Source organism: Falco naumanni, chromosome 9 (genome assembly GCF_017639655.2).
Source record: "Falco naumanni isolate bFalNau1 chromosome 9, bFalNau1.pat, whole genome shotgun sequence".
Classification (NCBI taxonomy): domain Eukaryota; kingdom Metazoa; phylum Chordata; class Aves; order Falconiformes; family Falconidae; genus Falco; species Falco naumanni.
In genome coordinates this window covers 45,047,514-45,071,919 of record NC_054062.1, presented here as the reverse complement: position 1 = coordinate 45,071,919, position 24,406 = coordinate 45,047,514, and the positions used below count along the sequence as shown (strand labels likewise).

The following is a 24,406-nucleotide window of genomic DNA, read 5'->3' as shown; positions in this document are numbered from 1 at the left end:
GGGTAAATTTTTAGTATAGAATTAGAGTTTGGGTCTTGTATCCTTTTCCCATCTAAACTGAACAGAAAGCTCTCTAGGAAAGCATCTGTTCATACGCTTGTATGTATGTGCTTAGCAAAGCACAGTTCTCATTTAGGAGACATCACAGAAAGCTTGTAGTTTATAGATTTGTTCCATGAACCTAGAAAAGGTTTCTTTTACTGCCCTTTTGTGCCCACAGGGCACTGTAAAACACTAAAAGCATAAAATCTTCTGTAGTATTAGAACAGCAACACCATTCAACATTTGGTAAGACTGATATGGCAAACGATCACCTGATAATAAATAAATCTATAGAAAAACATATATAATAAATGAAGCATTTACACTCTGAGCACATATAAGAAAAATATATGAGGGAAGAACTGATCTTGCTGAGAACTTTTGGTCCTGGGTTTTGCTGTCTGTTTTGTGGGTGGTTTTTTTTCCTTCCTTTCTTCTAGTGGCAGATAATTCTGCCTCTTACATGAAATTTCAGCCTCTGTATCATTATTCTGACACTACTTCTGTCTTTGGGGGGGGGGGGGGCGTTATTTGCTTTTGTTGAACATTCTATGCTCCTTCAAACTAAAATCTTATTTGTTTGTGTTAGAACTAATGAATGCAAGAGAACTTTGTTACGGCTTCCATGTTAATATCCAGAAGTTATATAATGAATCATTCTTGCCATAATGAACAAGTGTTACATTAGCTTATCTTGCTGGTAAAAAACTCGTTTGTATTAGGTAACTCACTGTGCTATTAGGAACGGACTCTCCTGGGAAGACAACTTTTATCAAACTAAACACCCCTGTAGTAGGACACGTGTAAGCACAGACATTTTAGCTACCATACCCTTGAACTACTGTACGGAGGAATGGGGGAAGAAAGGAGTAATACAGTCAGTGATTCCAAAGCGATGGCTCAATGGTCATCATCCAACTCAAAAGGACTCAGTGGATTACTGTGTTCTATCAGTGGTGGCATATAACCATCTAAAACGTGGCCTCAAACAGTCAAATGTTGCTGTCTCCACCTAGAAGCTGTTGTCTTACACGTTACTCGAATGAAGTACATTACGTACCTGTCAGAATGTTAAGCTATGCCACTTCTGTGGCATTTTAACATCAGTGCAAGTTAACTTCCCAGTCATATTGGAAATAATTGAAATCATTATGTTGTCAAGATATTTCATAATATTAACAGTGCATGGATAGTCTTTTCATATTACTATTTAAAAATACCTTTCAAAAGAAATATTCTGCAATTTACTATGTTAATTACCAGACCTGTTGATTTTAAAAAAAAAAGTTAACACTGATATAATGCTTTCCTTATAAAATGTATTACTTTTTACAGAAGACTGGTTTAACCTGGTTAAACATGGGGAGCTCTAGCACAGTAGGACGAGAAACAAAACATCATTTTCATTTTGCTTTTCCAACTACCATTAATAAAGCCAAAATATGCCTCCCACGCAAGAAAGTCTTTTCACTTTTAACTGATGTCTCTATTCAGTAAAATACTATGAGACTTCACTCCTGCAATGGTCACATTAAAAACATTTCTTTGTATAAGTACAAAAAAAGTATTTTGAGGAAAGGAAAAAAACTCAAGTGTTAAGCTTTGCGTTACAACTTCCCTTTGCTTTATTAGACAGCAGTACTAATGTCTCTACATGGCAGTGTTAAAAAGTTTTCTGGAAAAATCTTATCTATAGACCTATATAGATCTATATCATGCAGCAGTAGGAAAGCAGACAACATTTTATACAAAACCTGCATAATTTTTTAACAGCTCTCACAGAACACTGGATCCATCAATAAACCTAATAATTTTTTCTCATTTAAAATGCAAGGCTAAAATTCATCTTTATTTATTACCTAATATTGATTTATCCATGCCAGTTTAAGGGTAATCAGTATGGCAATAAAAAGAAACATCCTCACTGTCCTATGTCTAATCCTATAGGATATGGAACAGAAAAATTACATGCAAGATGTAAATCATTAAAGCCATTCCAAAAACACTTCCTTCCTGTGATTTCATGTCAATGCTTTTAACAGTTTTAAATTAAAAGCAACACCCTGCTTTCAACGCATTACTCAAACAGAGAAGTAATTACTTCAAAAATCAGTTATTCGCAACAAATTTTTCTTAAATGTAGAAAAAAAAATCAAGTAATGTTTAATCATCCAAGTAAATTTGCGGTTGACTATTTTATTATCAAATTAGTAAATGCATTACAGAAACACAGAAGTATCAGGTCTGCATTATACATAGATGATTGAGAAATGAAGAAATCTAACAATTTGTGTAACATTTCGTAAGACAAAGTCAAAAAGGAAATGAGGTTATCACATTCTGCATTAAAAGCGGGTATCTTAGTCTCACTGTACCTCAAATGAGCAAGTACTACTTCAGAACACTAACCAAACCTAACCCTTATACTTTAAAACCTATGCATACTGTTTAATAACTTAATATAATGGCTAAACCCTGCTCCCACTGAAATCAGCAGAAGACATACAGAATGAGTTTCTTTTGAGAATATCCTTACTGAAGTAATACATGTATATATACTCATGTCCTTGGGAATAACCATCACAATGATCTTTCCGTATCAGCAGATTTCTACATTTAACGGACCTTCAGCTCAGCAGTCTAATAGGCAGAAAGAACACTATTAGAAAATTGTATGAGAAACAACATTATTCTGAAACTTACTGATTCCCATTACCTTCCAACAAAAATGGGAAAAAGGAACAGTTCACTCTTTATCTCCTGTCATTTACCAATAAAATAAAAATGGCTGGGCTTCCAGAATGAGATAGAACTATGGCTTGGGAATAAAAATATAAATCTGTAGTCATACACAAGAGAAAAAACCTCACTGATAAGTTTGACTATTTCTACTGAAGTTTCCAGCATCAGTGTCCTATCTTGAAACTCATACAGACTCAGTCTGCAAAGAAGAGCACGGCATTCCAAAACTGAAAAGAAAACACAAAGTGCTACAGGGAAACATACAAAAAACAGATTGTCTTCAAACACATAAGAAGTTGCTCCAGCCAATTTTTTTTCTCAACCTGTAACTGTTATTGCCATTAAATATGATTTGTATGTGCATATCTGGTCCTGCCAAGGGGAAGGCTTGACAGGATTTAATTTCTATTCAATAGCATCTGACCTCGAGCCCGGAAAATTCCCTGGAGCATTGTAGCAGGCAAGTTTTTCTGCTTTGTTTTGTTTTAATTCTTAAGCTTATTCACCTTTCATTAAGAAGCACCCCATAATTAGTTTTAAAATAACAATACGCCTGCACGTCTATTAGTTTTTAAGCTTCTTGCAAGAAGGCAGGTGTCTCTGATAAAGTTTCATTTGGCTCTGACAGGAACACGCTCTTCCAAATATGTTATTTTCATCCTTGAAAATACCAGACTACATCTGTCCTCAATTAAACCAGTGTAAATGTGGATTGACCGCACTAACTTCAGTTAAATTACACCAATATGGACAAGACCAAAATTTGACCCAGAAACTAGAAACAAATTTCACTGTGTGTTTTAAAACGCTTTCAGTCCTACAGCTCCTTAGATAGTTTTTTTCCCCTTCTGACCTCACTTTAGACATTTTCATAACGAACCACACTACACATTTATTAACCCAAGCCAGTGAGCAAGGAAAAGTAATTCATATCACATATTTTTCAACAGTTCTGTAAGCTAAATGATGCTTTTCAGACTTTTTTCTTTTTGCTAGCCAAGGCATGTATTTTGTTTTTACAATACTTGACCATGTTTCAATGTCACTTTGAAGTAACTGCTTGTAATAACAAACATACTCCTGCCACCTCTTTCTACATGGCAAGTTTAAATTGAAAATAATTATTTAAAAATAAATATTTAAAAAAAAGCACTAAAACCTTCTGTTTCTGATTACATTGAGCAAAATATCTTTTCTCCTCCTTTCGCAATGCTTATCTTCTAGTCTAAAAAGTAGAAAACATACAAAGATGGAGAAAATAAACTGTCAATAAAACTTTGCTCCTAGTACAAGCTGAAAGATAAAGCCGTAGAACTACTAATTATACACATTCATATTTAATGAAGGCTTCCCATGTGAAACTCATGTTTCAGCTGAATTCTTTCTAGTCAGTTATTCATTTTTACGCAGTGTTAAACCACTTTTTTCAATCTCTCAAGCTGAAACTAATCCAACATCCAAGACCAATAAGAGGAACAGAAGGCACTTACTGCCTTCCTTTGTTATCACTTCTTTTCATGCCTACATCAGAATTCTTGGACATAACTTTGTACTTTGTTAGAGAAATTGAAGGACTTTATATCATCCACAAGAATAAAATTGTAAAAAAAAAAATATCACTGTATTAGGAGGAAGAAAAAAAAAAAAAAAAAAAGGCATGCACGTAGCTTTCTGAAGATGCAAGTGAATCAGAGATGCACTGCTTTCTTTTTAACCTGAGAGATGACAGCAAGCCACAGCTCCTCAAAGTACAGGTTGCACTGTTTGTTTCTACCTACAGGTTAAGCACAAGAGATGACAGTGCATTACAGACTAACAGATCTCATCAATGAACTGCACCTTTAAGGCTAATAGTGCCTTTTGTTGTCCTTATAGACTCTGCCAGCTTATAAAACAGCTGGTTAACTCCTCTGCCAGTGCAGGCCCCCCACCACCAAGGACTTCGAAACAGTAAAACAGACACTTATCCAGCTCCTGCATTTTATTGCCTCTCAGTTGAAAACCACTCTGACTATCCTCCTTAGTGGATTAGGAGCCCCTAAAAGAGTTTCCTTGACAAGCAGATCCCTTTTTCCTCTCTCAAATCAGCTCTTCTAGACTGCAGACAGCCTAACATTTATAGAAATCATCCTTTTGTGAAGTAGTTTTTAAAACAATCTCTGCTGCTAATGTACACCTCTTCAATATTATAAATTTAAGATAAGGAGAAGGAGTAAGTTAGAAGACCAATTTTACAATAAAAGTGAAGTAGTTAATCTGATACAGAAACACGGTTCCTCATCTGAAACAGAATCCTTGAACTGTTCATTGAAATGTCCCAGTCTGGTACTCTCGGACACGTTCAACGCCATAAAAAAAAAAAAAAAAAACACAAACAAAACAAAACCCAAACACAAAACAAAAAACAAACAAAGAAAAAAACCCAAAAAACACACAACCACACACAAAAGGTCAAAATAGGAGAACAGAAAGGTCCGAGTGATTTGGGAGTTTAAGAATAAAGCACCTGAACCAGTAACAAAAAAAACATCAAGTCCCCCATTTGCAATAAATGATAGGACTAACCAGCAGAGAACTGATCAGTTCATCTTACTGTATTTAAAGTTGTAGAGATGCTATCACATCAAAAGGAACCAAAGAGCATGCCTTAATTTAGTACCAAGTGAACTTGTTGAAATATTCACTAAGGATAATGTAAAAGTCTGAAGAAACATGGTATCATCAGCACCAACCCCCCGAGTTCCCATAAAGACAAGGCTTTGGGCTTCAAAAATGCCTGTCAAAATTCTCTCTACAGAGTATTTTAATGGCAATCAGGTATTAAAACCTCATACAGTTCAGGCTGCCACAATGTGCTGGAGAAAACCTGGGATGCTTAAAGTCCAATGCCAACAATATCAAACAGTGAGGCCTAGTTTACTGCAAAGAGATCACTCAAAAAACCAACAAAACCCACACCACTTGCACCTGATTACAGTATATATTTTTAAAATACCTCCTCTCAATTTTTCTTCTGGGCAAGCAAGACAACATGAATGCATTCCACTGCAATATACTGCAGCGTGGGAAGTGTTGAAAACCTTTCCATGTAACCTCTCAATGGTCTCAAAATTCTGTTGGCCAAACAACTCTGCACTTCAGCAACATCATAAACTGTTTCATCTATGCTTTCTGTGTTAAATAAACTGGAATCAAATAAATGGAAAATCCTGAAAATAAAGGCATTACACTGAAGTCATAATGGAATAAATAAGGTTCCCGAATTGTGCAACAAGTTCAGGGGGGGCAAAAAAGTACTTTTACACCAACAAACAAAATTGGAAATGTAATTTAAACCTTCTAGTGGGCTAGATGCACTTAATTAATGAACTCAGTCGGTTTTTAGAATCATTTTCACATCTAACGGGATGCTAAAGGGTTCATTTTTATCAAAGACACAAGGGTTTACCCAATGGGGATCCAAACACATTATCATTGAAATGAAAACATGAACTATCTGATCTCCTTATACAGCGCTCTATTTAATGTATCCTGTTTTCTTTCACACTGATACTGTTTAAAAAAAAAAAAGCTTGCTATTCCTGATATCCTAACCTTGTAAACCATATCAAATTGTGATGCGTAATTTGCAGTGAAGACACCTTATACTAATTATAGAAGATATTTTCAAAGTATTGGTATGCTATAGAGAGACGAGTTTACATAAACACCTGAATAACACTGAAATACCGATACTCCTGCCGACTCAGATCTTGCTGTAATATTAAACCTTACTTAAAATGGGAAAGAGGATTCCTACATACTCATCACTGTACCTGTAAATGAGAGCTAAAAGCTGGTAATAAAGCTGCATACAATCAACATGTTAATTCTTAAAGTGCAACAACATTGAAGATTTTCCAAGCCTTTGCACACATTCCTATTCCCCAAATAATCAGAAAGATAACATAAAATTCCCTTATGTGAAAGAAGCCAATATCATATTCTTTACTACACCAGATAGGAGAAAGCTGAAGTCTCTCTCAATCCAATGCTTACTTTGTGGCAAACCAAAATTTCTTAGACTTCAGCTTCTGCTTATTCCTATTACTCCAGATCAGTGATTTAACTCATGTGATTAATCCTCAACTAGTAGTATAACAAGTTTCATAAAACCAGATTTAACATTCGTTTTAACCACATGATACGTTCTCTTAAGGGAAATAAGAGAAGACCTCACACAGGCAGGTTTTTCGTTTGTAGAAATACAACTGTGGCTTTGGATATGCAACAGAACTGCATCTTTAAAAATAGGTCTTTCACATTAAGAGCCATCAGCTATAAAAGGACAATGAGCAACTAGTGTTGATGCCCAAGGCTCTTTCCAAAAAAGAATACATAATGAGTCTAATGGACTGAATGGCAAGGAAAAATACAGATTGCTTATATGTCTGCACCTATCAGGCCCAAAACAGATAAAAAAGCAGAAATGCAGAACAAAAACACTAAGGAAAAGAGTCTGTATAGTGAAAAAAATATTTGGATAGATAAACAAGCCATCTTCAGTTGCAAAATATGGAAGTAAAAATAATATATAAAGATAGATATGTGTGTACATAATTGTATTTATATAAAGATGATATAATATCTATTTCATAATACTAGATGGATTTAACTATATAGAACAGAAATGTATTTTGGACTGGAAAACCTGTGTCGGAAGAGTTGAAACAATTTCCACTAAAGTCCCCGATTTCAGTACTTTTTAAAAGCTGATTTCAATACTTTTTACAAGCACGGGTAATTATTTTTAATCCTAGCTTGCACAGAAACAGAGAATAGCAAGTTTAGTTACGTGTTGAAAATCACCCAAGTCACTGTTATTGCTGAAAACAGAAACCGTGCCAAAGTTCCAGTCCTGTGCTGCAGTTACTGAATCACACTGCACACATTATTTTTCCAAGGGTGACAGAAAATGCTCAGGAAGTTCAGAATTACTGTTATGCGCTGCACCATCTATTCGATGTCCTCTAGCTGATACTTCAAAGCGAGGGCAGGTTTCTGAGCAAGTAACTCTTCCAATGGATTTAAGCCAGTGGCTGACAATCTTACCCAGTCTGGAGATCCCTAAAAAATTTTCTATTGTACTTACAAACACCAAACAGCAACTGCAAACCTATACACCACTGGCTTGGGTTTCTTAGCACCTTTTCACAGACTTCTACAACAGCAAATTGAAAACCATCAAACTCTCCCCAAACAATTTGGTAATGGAGAGAAAACAAAAGTAATTCTGAAAAAGTCATCTACAGGGAATCTTTACTACAAAAAATTTTTTAGAGTTTGATGGGAAAATATTTACAGGCTTCTCAAATATATTTCTGTTAGTGTGACACGCAAGCCTTTTTTATGTTCAGCATGCTGATTTATATTGCTTTTATTATATGGAAGAACTTAGATTTTATGTACTTCATTATTTTCAATAATACTGTGCAATCCTTTAAGTAGAGCAGAAAAGGACTTTAAAGTCTAGTCTGACAGAGTGCAGCCTGATCACATTCATTGAAACAAATCCTTAGGCATAAGCACCAATGACAAAATTCACTCAGGCCTTTGTGGAGAACAAAAAAAAATAATTTAGTCTTGAAAAAGAAATAAAGTGGGAGCAAACTACTAGCATATTCAAGAAAGATCTTGCTGAATTAATCTTTTCATACTTGTGCTGGGTTTCCATACATAATACTACGCCAGGCTTTTGAGGGGTAGGAGAATGTGACAGTTAAGCTTTGTTTACATGGCTTAGAGCAGAATACAGAATTATTTGATTTAGATAAAGCAACAGAACTGATTGTGCCAGCTTCTCTTGACATATGCATGGTTGCTAAACCGTAGCATGCAGTCAAAATGGTGGCATGCAACACTGTCCAGTCTAATGACATTCCAAACACATACAGAACCGCCACCCTAACAGCCTGCTCTGTCCATCCTTCTACTTCAACATTCGTGTGTGGTTTCATCTTACAGTATTTGGGTTCAACAGTTTTAAAAATCAAAACCAAGAGAACTGAAGTCACAAGGCTAGTCTTCCTTTCTCTTTTTGAGGGCCAGATTAAAAAGAAGGACAAACTATAAAATTAAACTGCTTGCAAAGATGTTGCAAATATTTTGCATTGACACTAAAATGCGGACAACATACTTGCTTGTTACCAAGACACGTGGCTATACGTTCTCGAGGTACATTCGGCACCTTCAGGATGCATGTTACAGGATGAAATATAATGGCTGACAACAAAGAAAATAGTGCACCTCCAGGCAAAAGCTTAGCACGCTGCTGCCCTTTGCAGCAGGCTCATGACAGTATCTCATGTAGTGTATCACAACAATCAGATGGATCGCTAAATCTACTCATCTCTACAGAAGTAATTATTGCAAGATTTTACCCTGACAGGCATAAACTGGTTTTTTAACAGTACGTAGGAGTCACTTGTTTTTCAATGAGAGGACTGCAGGCATCTGACAGCAGTGGATGGCTTAGTTTGCATGCAGCGAAGAGTGTCTATCTACACAAGGCAGGATCAGGTTTCCACATTTCACCTCAGTTCCTAATGTGGGAACCTCATTCTAAGCAGTAACAGTTACACTGTGTTTGAAATCACATTTTTTGAAGTCTGGACTAGAAATAAAGGAAGAATCAGCTTCGTTTCCCTTCATCCATTCTGTACCTACCCTGCCTCGATTAAGTTAGGTTTGTGAGCCCCTCTCCATGACCACAGTTAGCAGTTCTATAGCTCATTAGAAGGCATGGAATTAGAATTACATAGCAGAAATTGCCTTTTCCCTCATCTATCCTAGCTATGCCAAATAGAAGCAATCTTCACGAGACTGAAAGAAGCAGCAGGACTACTTCAAACTTATGGTAAGTCCCATCCCTTCCCCTTTCAAGAAAATATGAATAGCTCCCTCCTTTTCTCCTGCCTTCCCTAGTGAAACATTCCTCCTACCCATATCCAGAGATAAAGGGAAGCCCCTGCAGGATGAAGACGCTCTTACTGGGAAAGGGGGAGCAGGACCAGTCAGAGCAGACATGCCAGTTTACACCCTTAAACTCATGGCATCTTGCTGTAGACTTCAACAAGACCCAGAGAGCTTTCAGCTTCCAGGTGAACTTATGAACAGGCAGTTAATATTCCCTGGTCTTTACTTCAAATTCACAACTTTTTCATCCTAGTTTCTACCATTAGATTTCCTGCTCCCTTCTCAGATTAACTAGTATGTTGTATGCCGTTACTTCAGACCAAACCAAGCCTTCTGAACCTTACCCAATAAGGAGAACCATTCGCCTACACATATATAGATATATAAAGTCTAGGGAATATGTCAAATTAGGCTTGTGACTCCTGCACGTCATCAACCAGCGTTTTAACTGATTCTGGCTAAACGGCATATAATTCTGCCAGCAGCAGGACAGACATTAGACTTCACAGGAAAAGTGGGACTTTCAGCAGCTTTAGTGGTAAACTGTGAAGCTGTCTCTGCTGCAGCGCTTGGAGATGAAATAAAGCATTAAATAAAACACAGAGGCACCTCCTGTGCCAAAGCAACACGCATCGGAGGAGCCGTGTGAAACTACTGACGCCAAGCAGAATATCACGAGAATGTTTCTCAGGAAATTTGTACATATACAAGTAACTATCAAAAAACAGTTTTAAAACAAACAAACAAAAAAAATACTGTGTATTTAAGAAGCAAAAGGAAACTGGTTTTGCTAGACAGTATTTTGTATGGAAATAAACTATGACTTTTTGCTAAACACCAAAAAGGAGATTTTTATTTTTTCTTTTTAACTCGAAGCTTAGCATTCACCCCACGCCTGACACCACATCATTGATGGCAGAGCTGCACATAAACAGAATTAACTTTAAAAATATGCATTATCACATCAGTGTTTGGATTACAAGCACAATTTTATCAAATACACTAAATGCAAAGAAAAAAATACTAAACAAACAACATTATCAACTGCATCATCAGAGCAGCCCTTTGCACGGGAACAACAAATGCCTTAAGGGGAAGCCATCTGTCTCCACTGGCGAGCTTTGCAAACATGGTTCATTTGCAACAGTTGCGTCCATATCTTTTGTTTGATATCTGATTATTGTCAGCAGCCCATAGGTAGAAGGGAAATCTCCTCTGCACCACATTCTTATCATGAGGATGCAGCACGTTATCAGAAGGAACATTCCTGTGTTTATATACTTTCCTTCTAGCTGTATCTAAGAAAAAGGTAGCAAAGATTTTTCCTAACTTACATTTAACATTAATATAGAGACACAGCCTAACAAATATTTTTTCAACAATAAAGATTTGTGTAACAAGTCAACCTCTAAAACAGCAGTTTCCCTAAGCAAGTTTTACCATAACTGTCTGAATACTAACTTCTCGGCTTTCTCCAAATATTCATACAATCCACAGCTTGACACAACATTATTTTTAAATGCATTTGCTTTTCTTCATTTTAATGACAGAATGCCATAGCTATGTTAGAAATACAGGAGTGGTAGATGTCAAAGATGCTAGCAGAGTACATTTATTCCCACTGTAGCAAGAGTCACGTGCTTCATAATACTATCAAGAATAGACTGTATAAGTGTGGCCACCTATCTAGAGGTCACAGAAGTCCCTGCAGCACAGCAGAAAGTTTCTGAAACTAGCTTTACAGTAGGTAACCCCCACAGCAGCAGCTATAAACTTGACTGAAACACCACAGAAACAACGTGGATTAGCCTACACCAAAATCCGGTTTACAAAGCTTTTAAAAATCAGTAGTTTTAATTAAGATTAACATTTATGAACTGTATGTGACATACAGACTTAATTTTTCTATTTCTCTACTTTCTGAGCTAGTAATTCAAATGCAAGGCTTTAAGTCCAATGTAAGTCCACTTCTCCATATAGTTCAGGTCATTCTTTTATGAAACACACTGTTTAACCTCTTCTTGATTTTATTTTAGCCTGTATGTCCACCTTATGCCCACCTAACCCATCCCCACCTAGCAGTATTTAAAACTGGTAGAGTTCAAGAGAAAAAACACTATTTATGTTTGATCAGCCATACACTTCATGGGACACCTAACAGAAAAAGAAAGCCTAAGACTGGCATGCATTAACTTGAAAAGCAAGCTGATGGGGAAAGAATGTCAGCCACCTTACTTCCAATATTACAGTATAGGAGATGATAATAAAGTAACTTCTTGGTCCTACATACTGCCTTATACTGAGAAATTAGCATGTTCTTGTTTTTATTATTTTAGCTTAACCACTAAATATTAATTTTTTACTTGTCATTGTATTCAAGAGAGTAGATCAATTGAAATTACAGCAGATTCAGCAAACAGAAGGTGGCTCCCCTAAAGGTGTAGCGACAACAAGAAGTGCTACAGCTACATTGCAGAATCGAATAGTCCAATGCTGAAAAAATAAGTACACTGAAAGAACCTTCTGTCCCACAGGACCCTGGACAGAAGCCCACTGTTTGATCCAAAACACAAACCCTGCAAAAACAATGCTTGGTACTGTCAATAATAAATAAATATTCAGAAAAAGAAATTGCATAAACAGAACTTAAACTAGCTGCTGTTGCCATAGAAACCAGCAAGAGTTACTCAACACTTCCTACTCTATGCCATTATCATTCAGTATCTCATGAACTCGAACGGTGAAGCATTGTTTCTATTCCTATGGAAACCCTGGAAATAGCCCCCATCATTGTCACAGGAGATCAAAGCAACCTAGAACATACCTCTTGGATTCGTTTATGTGCCACCAAGGCCTACAAAACATTAAAAATTATGAAACAAAGTCCATTTCTCAGGAGAGCAGAGCAGAATCCAAATTAATCTCTAGAAGCAGTAGGTAAATAATAACCATCAACAAGCAGTTCATCATCTGTGAACAGCAGCAATGGACTAATCTGTACAGTTGCACTGACAGGCAGAACGGCACAATCTGAGCAGCTTTGTGTGCTGTCCTTACACAAATGCTCTAACTTGTAAGACTACGACCTTTAGTACTTATGACACTTCTCTTATTTGTTGACCAGAGTGAGGAAAAGGAAACTTGTATGCAGATGTAATAGCATATAATCTAAAATGCATATACATCACTTTGCACCTCAGAAAACCATCAAAAAAACCCCCAAACCACCAACACAAAAATTTGTACACATAGATTCAGAAATACATGTACTGTTAAATAAACAAAACTCATGAGTATTTGAATGACTACATATTTAAGGTAACACGCTCCTCCATCTCTCCTGACTAGATGAATGCTTCCTTTTTCTACTCTATTAATCTTAGCATCTAGAGTGAGTATAAACTTTGATCTAGTGATTAGAAGGTATGACTGCAAACCATAAAAAATACCCCCCAGAGCCAGTTCAGTCATTGATCTAGCAGACAAACAAATCTCTGACTCTGTTAATACAAGATGCTTTTTAGGAAGAACAGGAAACAACAGTAACTTTCCACAGTCCATTACACTCACATACACTCTTTAGAAAATTTATGTTGGAATATTACTCGTTCTTATACTCTGTAAATAGCTGTTTGATATCTGTTGCCCAGTTGTCCAATACATCTTTTGAAGCTGTTGACACTGTCTATACAATCTGACTTTTTAAAAAAAAGAATAAATAAATAAATCCAGGAGTTCACTGATTCTTATATTTAAAAAAACAAACATTTTTTTTTAAATCTTTAAGTTGATCTAATAACCTCCTTGAGCTGCCCTTGGTTTTAGCATCTGGTTAATAAGTTTGGCAAAGATTGTCCACTACCTTCCTTCGTCAATGCTGACCATATCCCTCATCAGCCCTTTCTCTAAACTGAAAGGTCCCAGTAATTTTTACCTCATAAGGCAGCTATCTCACACCCTTATTCTTTCTGTTGCCTTTTTCTGTCCTTTACTTAGTCACCCTTAAGACATAAAAATAAGCACTTCAAACAGTACTCAAGATGTGGGTACATAAAGATTTTTTTAAAGTAGCAAAATTATGTCATCTGCCTTGTTCTTAACGATGCCCAGAGTCAGTCAATTTTTTCAAAGAGCTGTCCATGGTAATGCCAAAACCTTTCCTCAGCTATATGTACATATCTGGCTTCAGAATCATGTACATGTGGTTTGGATTTTTTTTTTTCCTCTCGATACATTGCCCTACTTTTACACACACTGAAGTTCATCTGCCACATACTTGCTTGCCATGGGTATGAGCGTGCTACTGATTTCTACGCCTTTGAGGTTGTCATCAGCTCGTCTGTGTTTTAATTTTTTCATCCATAAAATAAAAATAGTCATCTGCCCTAAGAGACGGATGGATACTTCATTTATTTACAGCTACTTCTTGTTCTGTCATCTTCAGGGAGATGTAAAAAGGCAAAGTAATGGTTAATGTGATTAGATAAATTACAATTATTCTAATGGCCCTGAAATGTTTAGCAGTCCCAAATGGTCAGGTAAAATCTCATTTTTTCTGCTAGGAATTAGAAGCGGATTTAGCACTGAGTAGAAATGAAAAGTTTACTTTCTGTCCTGAAATGGGATGACAGTAAACCCTGTAGTGAAACTTTAGAACACCTTTTGAAATCTTTCAATCATATTCTGAGAAACTGCGATTTTGCATTAACCTTTGTGAACTATTTTACTTTCTAATGAAAACAAGTCTTCATAGGCACCTTCATTTCGTGAACATAATATTAAATAAATAATAATAAAAAAAATCACACAAAAAAATCCCACCACAAACCCCACACGTGCACACACACACACACACAAAAAGATCCAACCAAAAAAACCCAGATCACTGAAGACATGGAACATCCTGTGGTTCCTGCCTGCACAGTCAGACCTGGAGGCTCAGAAAAGCTTCTCCCTTCTCCTCTAGTTCAGAAATCTGGAGCACAGTACAGGGAAAATAAGGCACTAGTTATTTGTGTCTAACTAGAGGAGTTTATAGGTCACGCCAAACTTTCCTTAACTATCTCAGAAAAACTGCAATGTCATAGCCACCAGACCGCAAAAAGACCTGTTATTAAGAATGCATGTGCTTCACTGCTGAACTACCAACGTCAGGTTTGGATTTGGAAAGGGTATGGGATATTATGAGTATGAAAGACTAATCTTTCTTTCTAAGATCAGTCTTTTATATATATATATATACATATATATATAATAGACTAAAAGAAAAACTAAATCACAGAAGAATACATTTGATTTCTGTTATCAATTAATACTTTTTATTCTAAATTAAGTCCTATTCAGATCAACTGCATCCTACGACCAGTACAGGTGCTCAGAAAATGAGTATATGTTAATTCCACAAGAAAATTGGGGGCAAGACATCTCTGGGCTGACAGGGTCCCAACAAGGGAAAGAAAAAGACAGCCCAGAATTTGTAAGAACTTTGTTTATGCTTGAGAAACTTGTTAAAATACATATTCAAATTCTGCCATGTTGCATACTCAAGGTTGCTCAAGGTTTCTCTTCCTGCTTTGCATATCTCGTAAAGTAGCTGATATTGTCAAGAACACTGTCAAAAAATCTGTATGTATACCAGATGTACCTGCCCTCTCCAAATTCGTATCTGTCAAGGATACCAAATTATCCTTTGAGCAACCGTTACTGCCTTTGGAAATAGGAGAGCCCCCACATACTTTCTATGCTGCTAAATTTCACTGTGGCTGCTAAGCAACTGCAACTTATTACAAGAGGTGGTTTTTTTCCCCTGTCAGTGTTAAAAGAATTTGAGTCCTCTCCTTCAGGATAAAAAAAAAGAAAAAAATAATGCAGCAAAAGCAAAGCAAGCTGTGAAAATATCCTGGAAAAAAACCCAAACCCAGGGAGTATATAGCATACTTACATTTTTTTCTAAGAAAGTCTACTATAATTACATATATATTTAACATTCCACTGGTTTTTCTTGTATTTTTTTCAACACACTCCTCCAACTCTCAAGCAATTCACCTGAATACAAACTTTTTTAAAAAAAAAAAAAAAAAACCAAACCACCACCACAAACAAAACCACCAACCACCAGTACTTCTAATTCTATTGCCTCATGTATTTTTCCCTTTTAGGATATTCTTATTTGATATAATTTTTACTTAATCTCTTTATGACATCTTTATGGACAAAACCTACACCTTATCTAAGCAAAAATAAGCAACTTAAACTTCAGAATGTTTTCTTGAGCAAGACTATTGCAAATTAGTTGCATTCCAGTACTGCATCTATTTATAATCAAACTGTGATCGCTATAAACAAATTGGAAAACGATAAGGCTTTACATCTCTATAGAATCACAACAAGATGCCACTCTTTCCCTAAACGACCAGTAAGGCCTCCTAGCATTTTTAACAGCTCTTCAGAAGTCCAGTCAAGGGTCTAAATCTTCCCATATTAAACATTTAGTGCACTCTCTATTCACTGGACGGTGTTTGATTCAGACTTTAATCATATTTTGACACCAATTTCTCAGAAACTGTAATGTGTACACCTTGCAGAATGAGACCCTCTGCCAAAGGGAGTCCCAAGTCCCAAGCTAGTCCCAAGTTTTATTACTGACCTCAAAACATTTTTCTACCTTGCCAAAACATTTTTAAGATTCGCATTTTTCAACCTTTGAATGTGTAAGACAGTCAGGGCTGGTCAAACAAAAAAACAAGACTGCTGGAATTTTTGGACAGATGGAGAGAATGTAGCAACAATTATACATTCCAAACACACTATGTAATAGAAAATTTCTATTTCATTTTAAGCATATACTGGGGAACGTATAGTCACTTTTTTAATTTAAGAAAGCATCTTCATATAGTACCTGCATCATCTTTGGGTTTTTCAATGTAGTTAATAAATATTAAGAGCATGAATAAAGCAGGCTATAATAATGTTCTAATTAAATAACTTAGTAATAAACAGCTTAATTAATACACCACTGCCACTAATTGCCATCCCATCTTCCCCCTCTCCCCAAAGGGCTTTTCTTCTCTTTCTTTCAATGCTGCCAAACTAAAAGACATTTCCATCATGCAGTGATTAAGCAGCAAAGCCTCATACACTCCATTGCAGCACAAATTCACCCGTTTCTGAGTGTTTCCTTCAGGTACTGTAAGAGTCACGGCAGCAGGCACCACCACCACAGGGCACTTAGCACAAGCTACATAAAGCTTGTATCTCTGCTATGCATTTACAGGTCACATTAAAAATGGAACATATAAAAATTTGCTCCAACATTTTATCTCCTGTATTTGTGTTTGAAGTAATGATTCATCTTTCTTTATCAGTTTGAAGGACAGTCTATGTTCAACTGCATCCTAGATTGAACTGTGGTAACCTCAACAATATGTATCTGACTTTCTTTTGTATATTGAACACTCCATCTAACTAAGGAGGTCTTTTTCTTCTTACCCAAATGATTTTAAAAAAATTAATTCCAGGAAGCAAAATCAGTTCATAAACACCTTTAATTTCCTGCTTCTTCAGATTAATTATGAATGTGTCTGATTCTTTGAGAAACCCACCTACGGAATTTTTATCTGATATTTCCATCATGTACAGCACTATATAGCACTTCGAAGTAAACCAATATTTCCCTGAACAGATTTTGAGTAAACTGTTAGCTTTTATTGTTATTTATATTTATGCCACTCAACAAGAACCACAACCGGAACTGCATGGGTTTGATTAGCATCTTCTTAAAAGAAGCTGTAAGAAACTGCATGTAAAATTCTCATCTATATTACTTCGGAGCAAAAGTCACATTTTCAGAGGTTGTGCCATCAAGAACACTAAGTTCCAGTAGTGCTTTTAAATCCTGCGGAATGGAGAGGAAAGGTTATTCTGACCACACAACTGCAGGCACCATGCCTAGCCAGCTGCTTTCTGCACTAGCGCGGAAAACAAACAGGGCTTTAACTGACAGACATTCTGCATCACCCTCCGCAAACGTCCTCCTCCACACTGCCCAGTCTCATCTGAAGGGCAGCCTCTGAATATTCCTTGGTGTATAAACCACTTCTGAGATGTCAAGCATAGAAACTGCTCCTACAGCAGTAGGAACGTCTAGCTGTATTTCAGCACTTGAACATTCACGTAAACAACCGAATCACCTGCAACATCAGCCTATGCCACTTGTACCTCTATTCCACCTAATCTCACTGTCATTAACAAACAAGAATTAGATGCTATAAGACATGCAGCTGACATAATGATAAAACAAGCAATGGTCCAATGCATTGAAAATTTGGTGGTTTAATAATTTACAAGTAAATTTCCCATTCTTGTTTCTCATGTTGCTCTACCCCCAAAAAGAAGTCTCCTTTTAACAAAAGGAAAACTACTCCTAGAGACTTAAAGAACAGAAATCTATTTCCTCATAGTTCTCTGTTGGAATTAACAAAAAAACACTCTGAGAAGCAGGGAGCAGGCACAACTCCCTCCTCGTGTAACCAAAAGCTAACAATACAAGTGGAGATATTAACAGGACATATTTGAGACTCTATCCTTTCCAATAAACATGCTCTTAGATACTCTCATGGTGAGGGAGTAGCATACAAAGAAATGAGAAAAGGTAACCAGTTTGTATTGAGAAACCAGACATAACTGACCAATTCTGTGGAGCAAAGCACAAAACTGGCAGCACCAATTCTCCTATGCTCCAAAAAAGTAACAAAAAGTAGGTGCAAGCAATACTGAATTTTACATATGAGCACCAGTATGAGAAGCTTTTGTGCCAGGGAGACAGTTAATTCTGCCAGTGTTCAGAATCATTTCCACAGAGAACGTGTGAAAGTTTTTCTGTATACAGAGATTAATTTCCACAATACCCCTATCTTTGGCTTCAACTAGTTTGCTCTAACACGTACATGTAAAAAATAATGTCAAAATTTAAATTACATGCCTGGATTTTTTTCCCCACATCACAGCAAACACTGCTGGCAGGCCCAGACATCCATCACAAATAGGTTTTACAGAACATTTCAGATACTTTAAAACATTAATTTATTTTTATTTGCAACGGAACATTTATTTGAAGTCAAAAGCAAAATATTTCACCGTTTGAGAAGGTTTTGATTTATCCTCTGTTTAGCCTTTACATGTAATTCCTTCCTCTGTTATCAATGGAATAGGAAAGGAGGAGACTAAAATCACTTCCCCCCCAGCTCTGCCCTTCTTATTACAGTTACAGATCCCTTCCCTCCCTCAGACCCACCAATAAATTAAATCTTTTTAAGAAAACTAGTATGGAGGTGAACCATCTCTTTCAAAGACTTCTGAGCCACTGTGTTTGTTAGCAATGGATTAAATAAGCAATAAGCAACATCCCTTATTTTCCAGCAGATGCACTGAAACGTATGATTTAGATACTGTTTCTTCAAAAATATTTTTCAAACTACAATTAAAAAAAATATATTTAAGTTTTAAACTCCTTCTACAGCCACTATGCTGAAGATGGCCTTCTACTCTGTATTTGAAAGGTTACCTACTGATTTGCATCTATTGTCTAAACAGAAATGTATGATTTCACAAGAGATTTGGGCAAATGGTCCTATGCTGATGTACATGTCCAATTTTGTAAAACTGCATGAATGTGAAGCTGTGACCTTTAAAAATAAATTTTGTCCTGTGTTTCACAAACTGTGGGCCTTTGTTTTCTTCACCTGTGGGTAGCCATGAAGTTTAAATATTAAAGAGGTAACTATAGGAACAGCCACTATAAAAGTATTTGTTCCAACACTCACAAAGCACCTAGGCAAACTGATAAATCAGGAAGTTGTTTTGTAAGGTTCCTGGGGAAGAAATAAAAGCTAGACCAGACACGTCAAAGACATGGTGACAGACCCCAGTAGAGAACGGTCCAAAAAATACTCAGTTTTGGTTCCACAAGCAGCACTTGACATTCCTCTAAGATTCACTTTGGAGGCAAAAAAAAAATAATGTCCAGGTAAGAATAATGGTGAGAGTTTTTTTCCATGAGCAGAAAACACAAATAAGATTCTATTTTACACTGATGTGTGTTCAACACTTTGCTAACTTATCTCCTTCACTTGTCAAATAAACCCAGGCAGCCATTACACAACAGCCTTCAGGTGCTCGTGCTGAACTGAAGATCAATTACAACTCTCTTCCAAAGTCTATTTTCAGTGGACAACTTAAAACTTTGATTATAATTTAAACTCTCACAGCATAAAAATTTACTATAATTACTTAAGCTGCAGTTATCTCATAAAATTTTGATTTCATAGCACTGTAAAGCTACCGGTTCTTTCTTCTTGGGGGGGGGGGGGGGGGGGGGGGGGGGGGGGGGGGGGGGGGGGAATATTACACACTTTGATTCAGAAATAAAATAGCTGGCAGGAACAGGCTGTGTTAAGTTAGTAGGAATCCATGAGTAAGTCGTAATATTTTCAAACAATATAATTTGACAAAAATATTGGCTTGACTGAGCTACATCCTATAGCTACAAATAATGTGAATATTCTCTCTAGCGCAAATGTTCATTGAAGCAGTTAACCTTTAGCAAATATAACCATAAAGTAATATTTAAATTAACAGTTCATACTGGAAACTGTCTTCCAGAAATTACAACCTACCAAATCAAATCCTGAAATTGACAAGTACTACATTAAAATAAATACATACTGTTTTCTAAACCGAACAAAGTTAACAGAATTCATACATTGCTATTCATTCCTCAGTCATATTGGTGAGCCCAGATGTGTACAATACCTGCTGTTATACCTTGACAAGAATATAGATATACTCTCTAGAAATTATCTGACCCAATTATATTGGCCAGCTGTCTACAAAAATCTCTGGAAATAAACCTGTCCTTTATGCAATGGTAAACTGCAAGTACAAAAACAAAAAAAAACAAAAAAAAAACCACCCCAAACAAACAAACAAACCCACACCAAACCAAACGAAACCAAGTCATAAAATGGAATCGAGTAAGTTCTCCCAGTATCTTTAATAGAAATACATGGAAAAACATGGTCTATGTTTTAAGTTTTGGTCTTGATTGTTACTTTGTATTTGTGCTCACATACACCTCAGTAAAAACAACACAGGCCAAATTCTGATTGCATAGCTAGTTGCATAGGACTCTGGTTTTGGGCGATTTCTAGCCTTGATACTTATATTGAAACAAAAGCATGGCTCTAAGATTTGTCATTTTTAATGATGAAGATGTGAGGAAAACATGCAGAAGATCAATACGCCGCTTTCCATAAGATGATCGATATGTCGGTCTCACATAGAAGACGTAGTGCTAAAAGCAGCAATGGAACAAGCTTTCAAGCCACCGATAAAAGTCAATATTTAACGTAAGCAATTGCACATAAGGTACTTTTAGCAAAAAAATAATCAAAATAATGTTGTTGCGGAACTAAGACAGCAGAATTTGAGTCACTTCCACTTTTCACTGTAAACTACTTTACTGGGAAGTGCAATTTGGGGGGTTTTCCTTCCACGTCCCTCCCTCCATCGCCCACCCACCCCAAATAATTACTTTGCAGAGCAGAACTGAGTCACAGTTAAACATCTCCTTACCAAAGTAAACAATCAAGGACATAAATTCTGTTTTCAGTTTAACTCAAACTAGTTAAAAAGTCTCACTGAAAGGTTTTAAACAGGATTTAAATCAATTTAGCTGTTTCTTTATAAGTAGATGCAATCTAAAAATGAAACTAAACAAAATCACACAGGAGATATCTTTAACTGCTGTGAACTCCACAAAAAAAAAACAACAAAGAACCTTGGCAATAAAGTATGATTTGACAAGGCTATAAAATAATTATATCCAAAAAAAGTGAGAAGTATAAAGTTTTTGCAGTGGAACTTTAAATCACATATTATCAGTATCTGATTTGTGGCTCTATTTGATAGATAACTGTTCACATCTTGGAAGGATTTCCTAAAGAAAGATCAAAAGAAGATGAAATCATTGCTAATCTATTTAAAGTATCACAAATTCCATTCCATAGCAAATTCAAACTTGATTTTCCTTTAGAGTTCTGACCACTATCTGCATTTGTAACCCTGTGCTTATTTTCCAAGTCAGCATCCATTTTCGCTAGCACTATTTCACTTCCAGACAAAACAGACCTATAGTTTTACCACGTAATATGAAATTACTAAACTCAGTGTTTCTAGCACAGCTCAAAATCCTGGTGCCAGAAACCTGCAATAGGCTGGGGGGGTTGGCTGGAAGTCAGTTTGTCTTACTTGCTGTGGGAATTAGTCTGCTATTTTACTTCGAGACTGACTCGGTACTGATGCAACAAACCAATCAAAAATCCTCCACTAATGCTGCGACACAGCATTTGTTTCAAATTGTCTGTTAAAATACGAACATAGAATATCATAGAAGACTTACAAGTACTCTGCCAGTTAATGTCTGGGCAGATATCATGACTCCTGCCCAATCCTTCACGGAGGTCATCCATCCCACTTCTGCTGCCACATTCTCCTCTTTTTCATCCGTAGGTTTGCAGGCCCCATCTGCCTGTGTATCTCCACCGCCATTGATCTTCTGGGCCTCCTGCAAGGAGAGTGTTTGGGTTAGTTAGCATTTAGCAATTTGACAGTGAAAATCGGTGTTACAGCGGTGGATAAGAAATCCTAAGAAAAAAAGCAAATTGGTCTTCCCGTACTCTTTCTAGATAAAATCAAGCACCTACTTGCCCATATTTGTTTAGAAATAATAGAAATAAATATGTTCTATGAGGTACCAGGCTACTAGATGTTAATACTCTTCTTGACATTACATCTTAAAAAACATTTAGTTAGCATCAAAAATGCTGTATGTTCCTTCCCTATAGGCAGCAAAATTGCCAAGAGCTATGTATGCATTTATCAGGCTACAAATAAATGAGTTTATCAGACATACCAAAGGACCATTTGATGTCTTGGCTCAAGACAATGCATACTAGGTGTGAACATAATTTACGTACAGTTTTAATTTACTTCACTAGAATTAATTATCTGGGTAAACGTTCACTGAGAAGCATGATGTAACAAGCCAATAATTATCAAGTGTGAGAGGAACAAAATACACCATAGCGAATCTGCAGGGAGCTGCCATGCTATCGGGGAACCAGCGTCTCAATGAAACTGTTTAATACATCACAGGAATTCTTCTGTCATTAAGTGGCTCTCGTAGAACGGAGTGCTAGAAATTAAAGGGGAGCCTCAGCTGCACTAAGCTGACTGATGAGTCACACACCCTGGAATTCGTACCAGTCTCTTGCGGATGCTGCAGAGAGGATGTTTAGCTCTGTAACTGCCTGCTATGTGCCACAGTCACGCACGCTGCACAAAAATCAAGGGAAACTATCGGAAAAGGCAGCCTGGATTGTACAGCATGTAAAACAGATCGCATGCAAAGTATCAGACTGTGCCACAAGCGTGCCTTTGGTGACAGCCTAATAGTAATGACTTCCTGAACACTTGACAAGTTATGCTAAACAAGCACAGGGGAGGCAGCAACATGCAGTGTGGAGGCGAGCGCCGAGCACTGGAACTGCACCCACAGATCTGCATTAGCACTTCAAGCACACCGCACAGCCCAACAGCTTGAAAGATCTTGTTTATAGATGACCTGCCTATAGGCCACTAAGCGGGAAATCAATTGTCATTAATCCCCTTTGAGGGAGCAGTTATACAAGCAAAGATGCTTGACGCCGATTCAGCAATTATTTCTACCGTAGGAACACGACCCTACCATGGCCAGAACGTGTGGCTGTGAGATGGCCGTGAGGATGCAGCTGGACAGAAAGGTAAGGGCGCTTCCTCACAGCTGTACTGAACTAATACAGCAGTTGCCCTCAGTCTGTCAGCAAGGACAGCAAAGCAACAGTAAAAACATAATATGGAGACCAACAGTTGTTTTTAGAGAATCTGAGTATTGCAATTTAATTAGCTAATCAGATTCTTCTCCGCTGAGTCCCCCTCCCGAAATGTGGGCTCCGTCTTCCTCGTAGCAATCACAGCACAGAGCGCGATGTAGCTCTGTCGATAATAACAAATTATTCTGTTACAAGAGCAATTCAGTGCACTGCCTAAGCAAATAGCCAGACAGAAGGCAAAAAGCAATTTTGTATTTGCATAAGTGGACCATGTTCCCTGACAAATTGGGATCCAGTGAAAGGAATGTTTTGCGCTCGGCAGTGAGACATATACTGCATCGCACAGATAGATACTACAGCCGGCAGGAATGAGCTCACTGCTTAGGACAGTGGCATAAGGCATGGCACAAGGCATGCCCAGGAGGGGAATGCTTGGCTAAAGACAATTTTTGACTCACATCACCACCAAGCTACATAGATCGGTCCCAAAGAAACCCCTTGACCGCCATCACTTATTTGCTTATAAACCATGAAACAAAAGCCTAGCTTTTTTTTTTTTTTTTTTTTTTTTTTTTTTTTGAGTGGATGGTGTGGCTCTATGTACCATACATTACAGTCAAACAAAATGCTGCTGTTTACCTAACGGGGACACATCTCCAAGCGCTGGGGGCACCCACCGGCCTCCCTGGCCCCAGCCACTCTCCACCAGGCTTCTCGCCCACACTGCCTGTGGCCCACGA

General features: G+C 37.1%; 1 protein-coding gene across 28 annotated transcripts in view; it reads right to left on the bottom strand.

Annotated features, from left to right (window-relative positions):
• KCNMA1 (potassium calcium-activated channel subfamily M alpha 1) overlaps positions 1–24,406 on the bottom strand; it is a 504,883-nt gene that overhangs the window by 347,152 nt on the left and 133,325 nt on the right. For all 28 annotated transcript variants that reach the window (XM_040605548.1, XM_040605549.1, XM_040605523.1 and 25 more), the window contains one exon: positions 22,196–22,360. In XM_040605548.1, the coding sequence (XP_040461482.1) occupies positions 22,196–22,360 (165 nt within the window). The remainder of the gene's footprint in view (positions 1–22,195; positions 22,361–24,406) is intronic.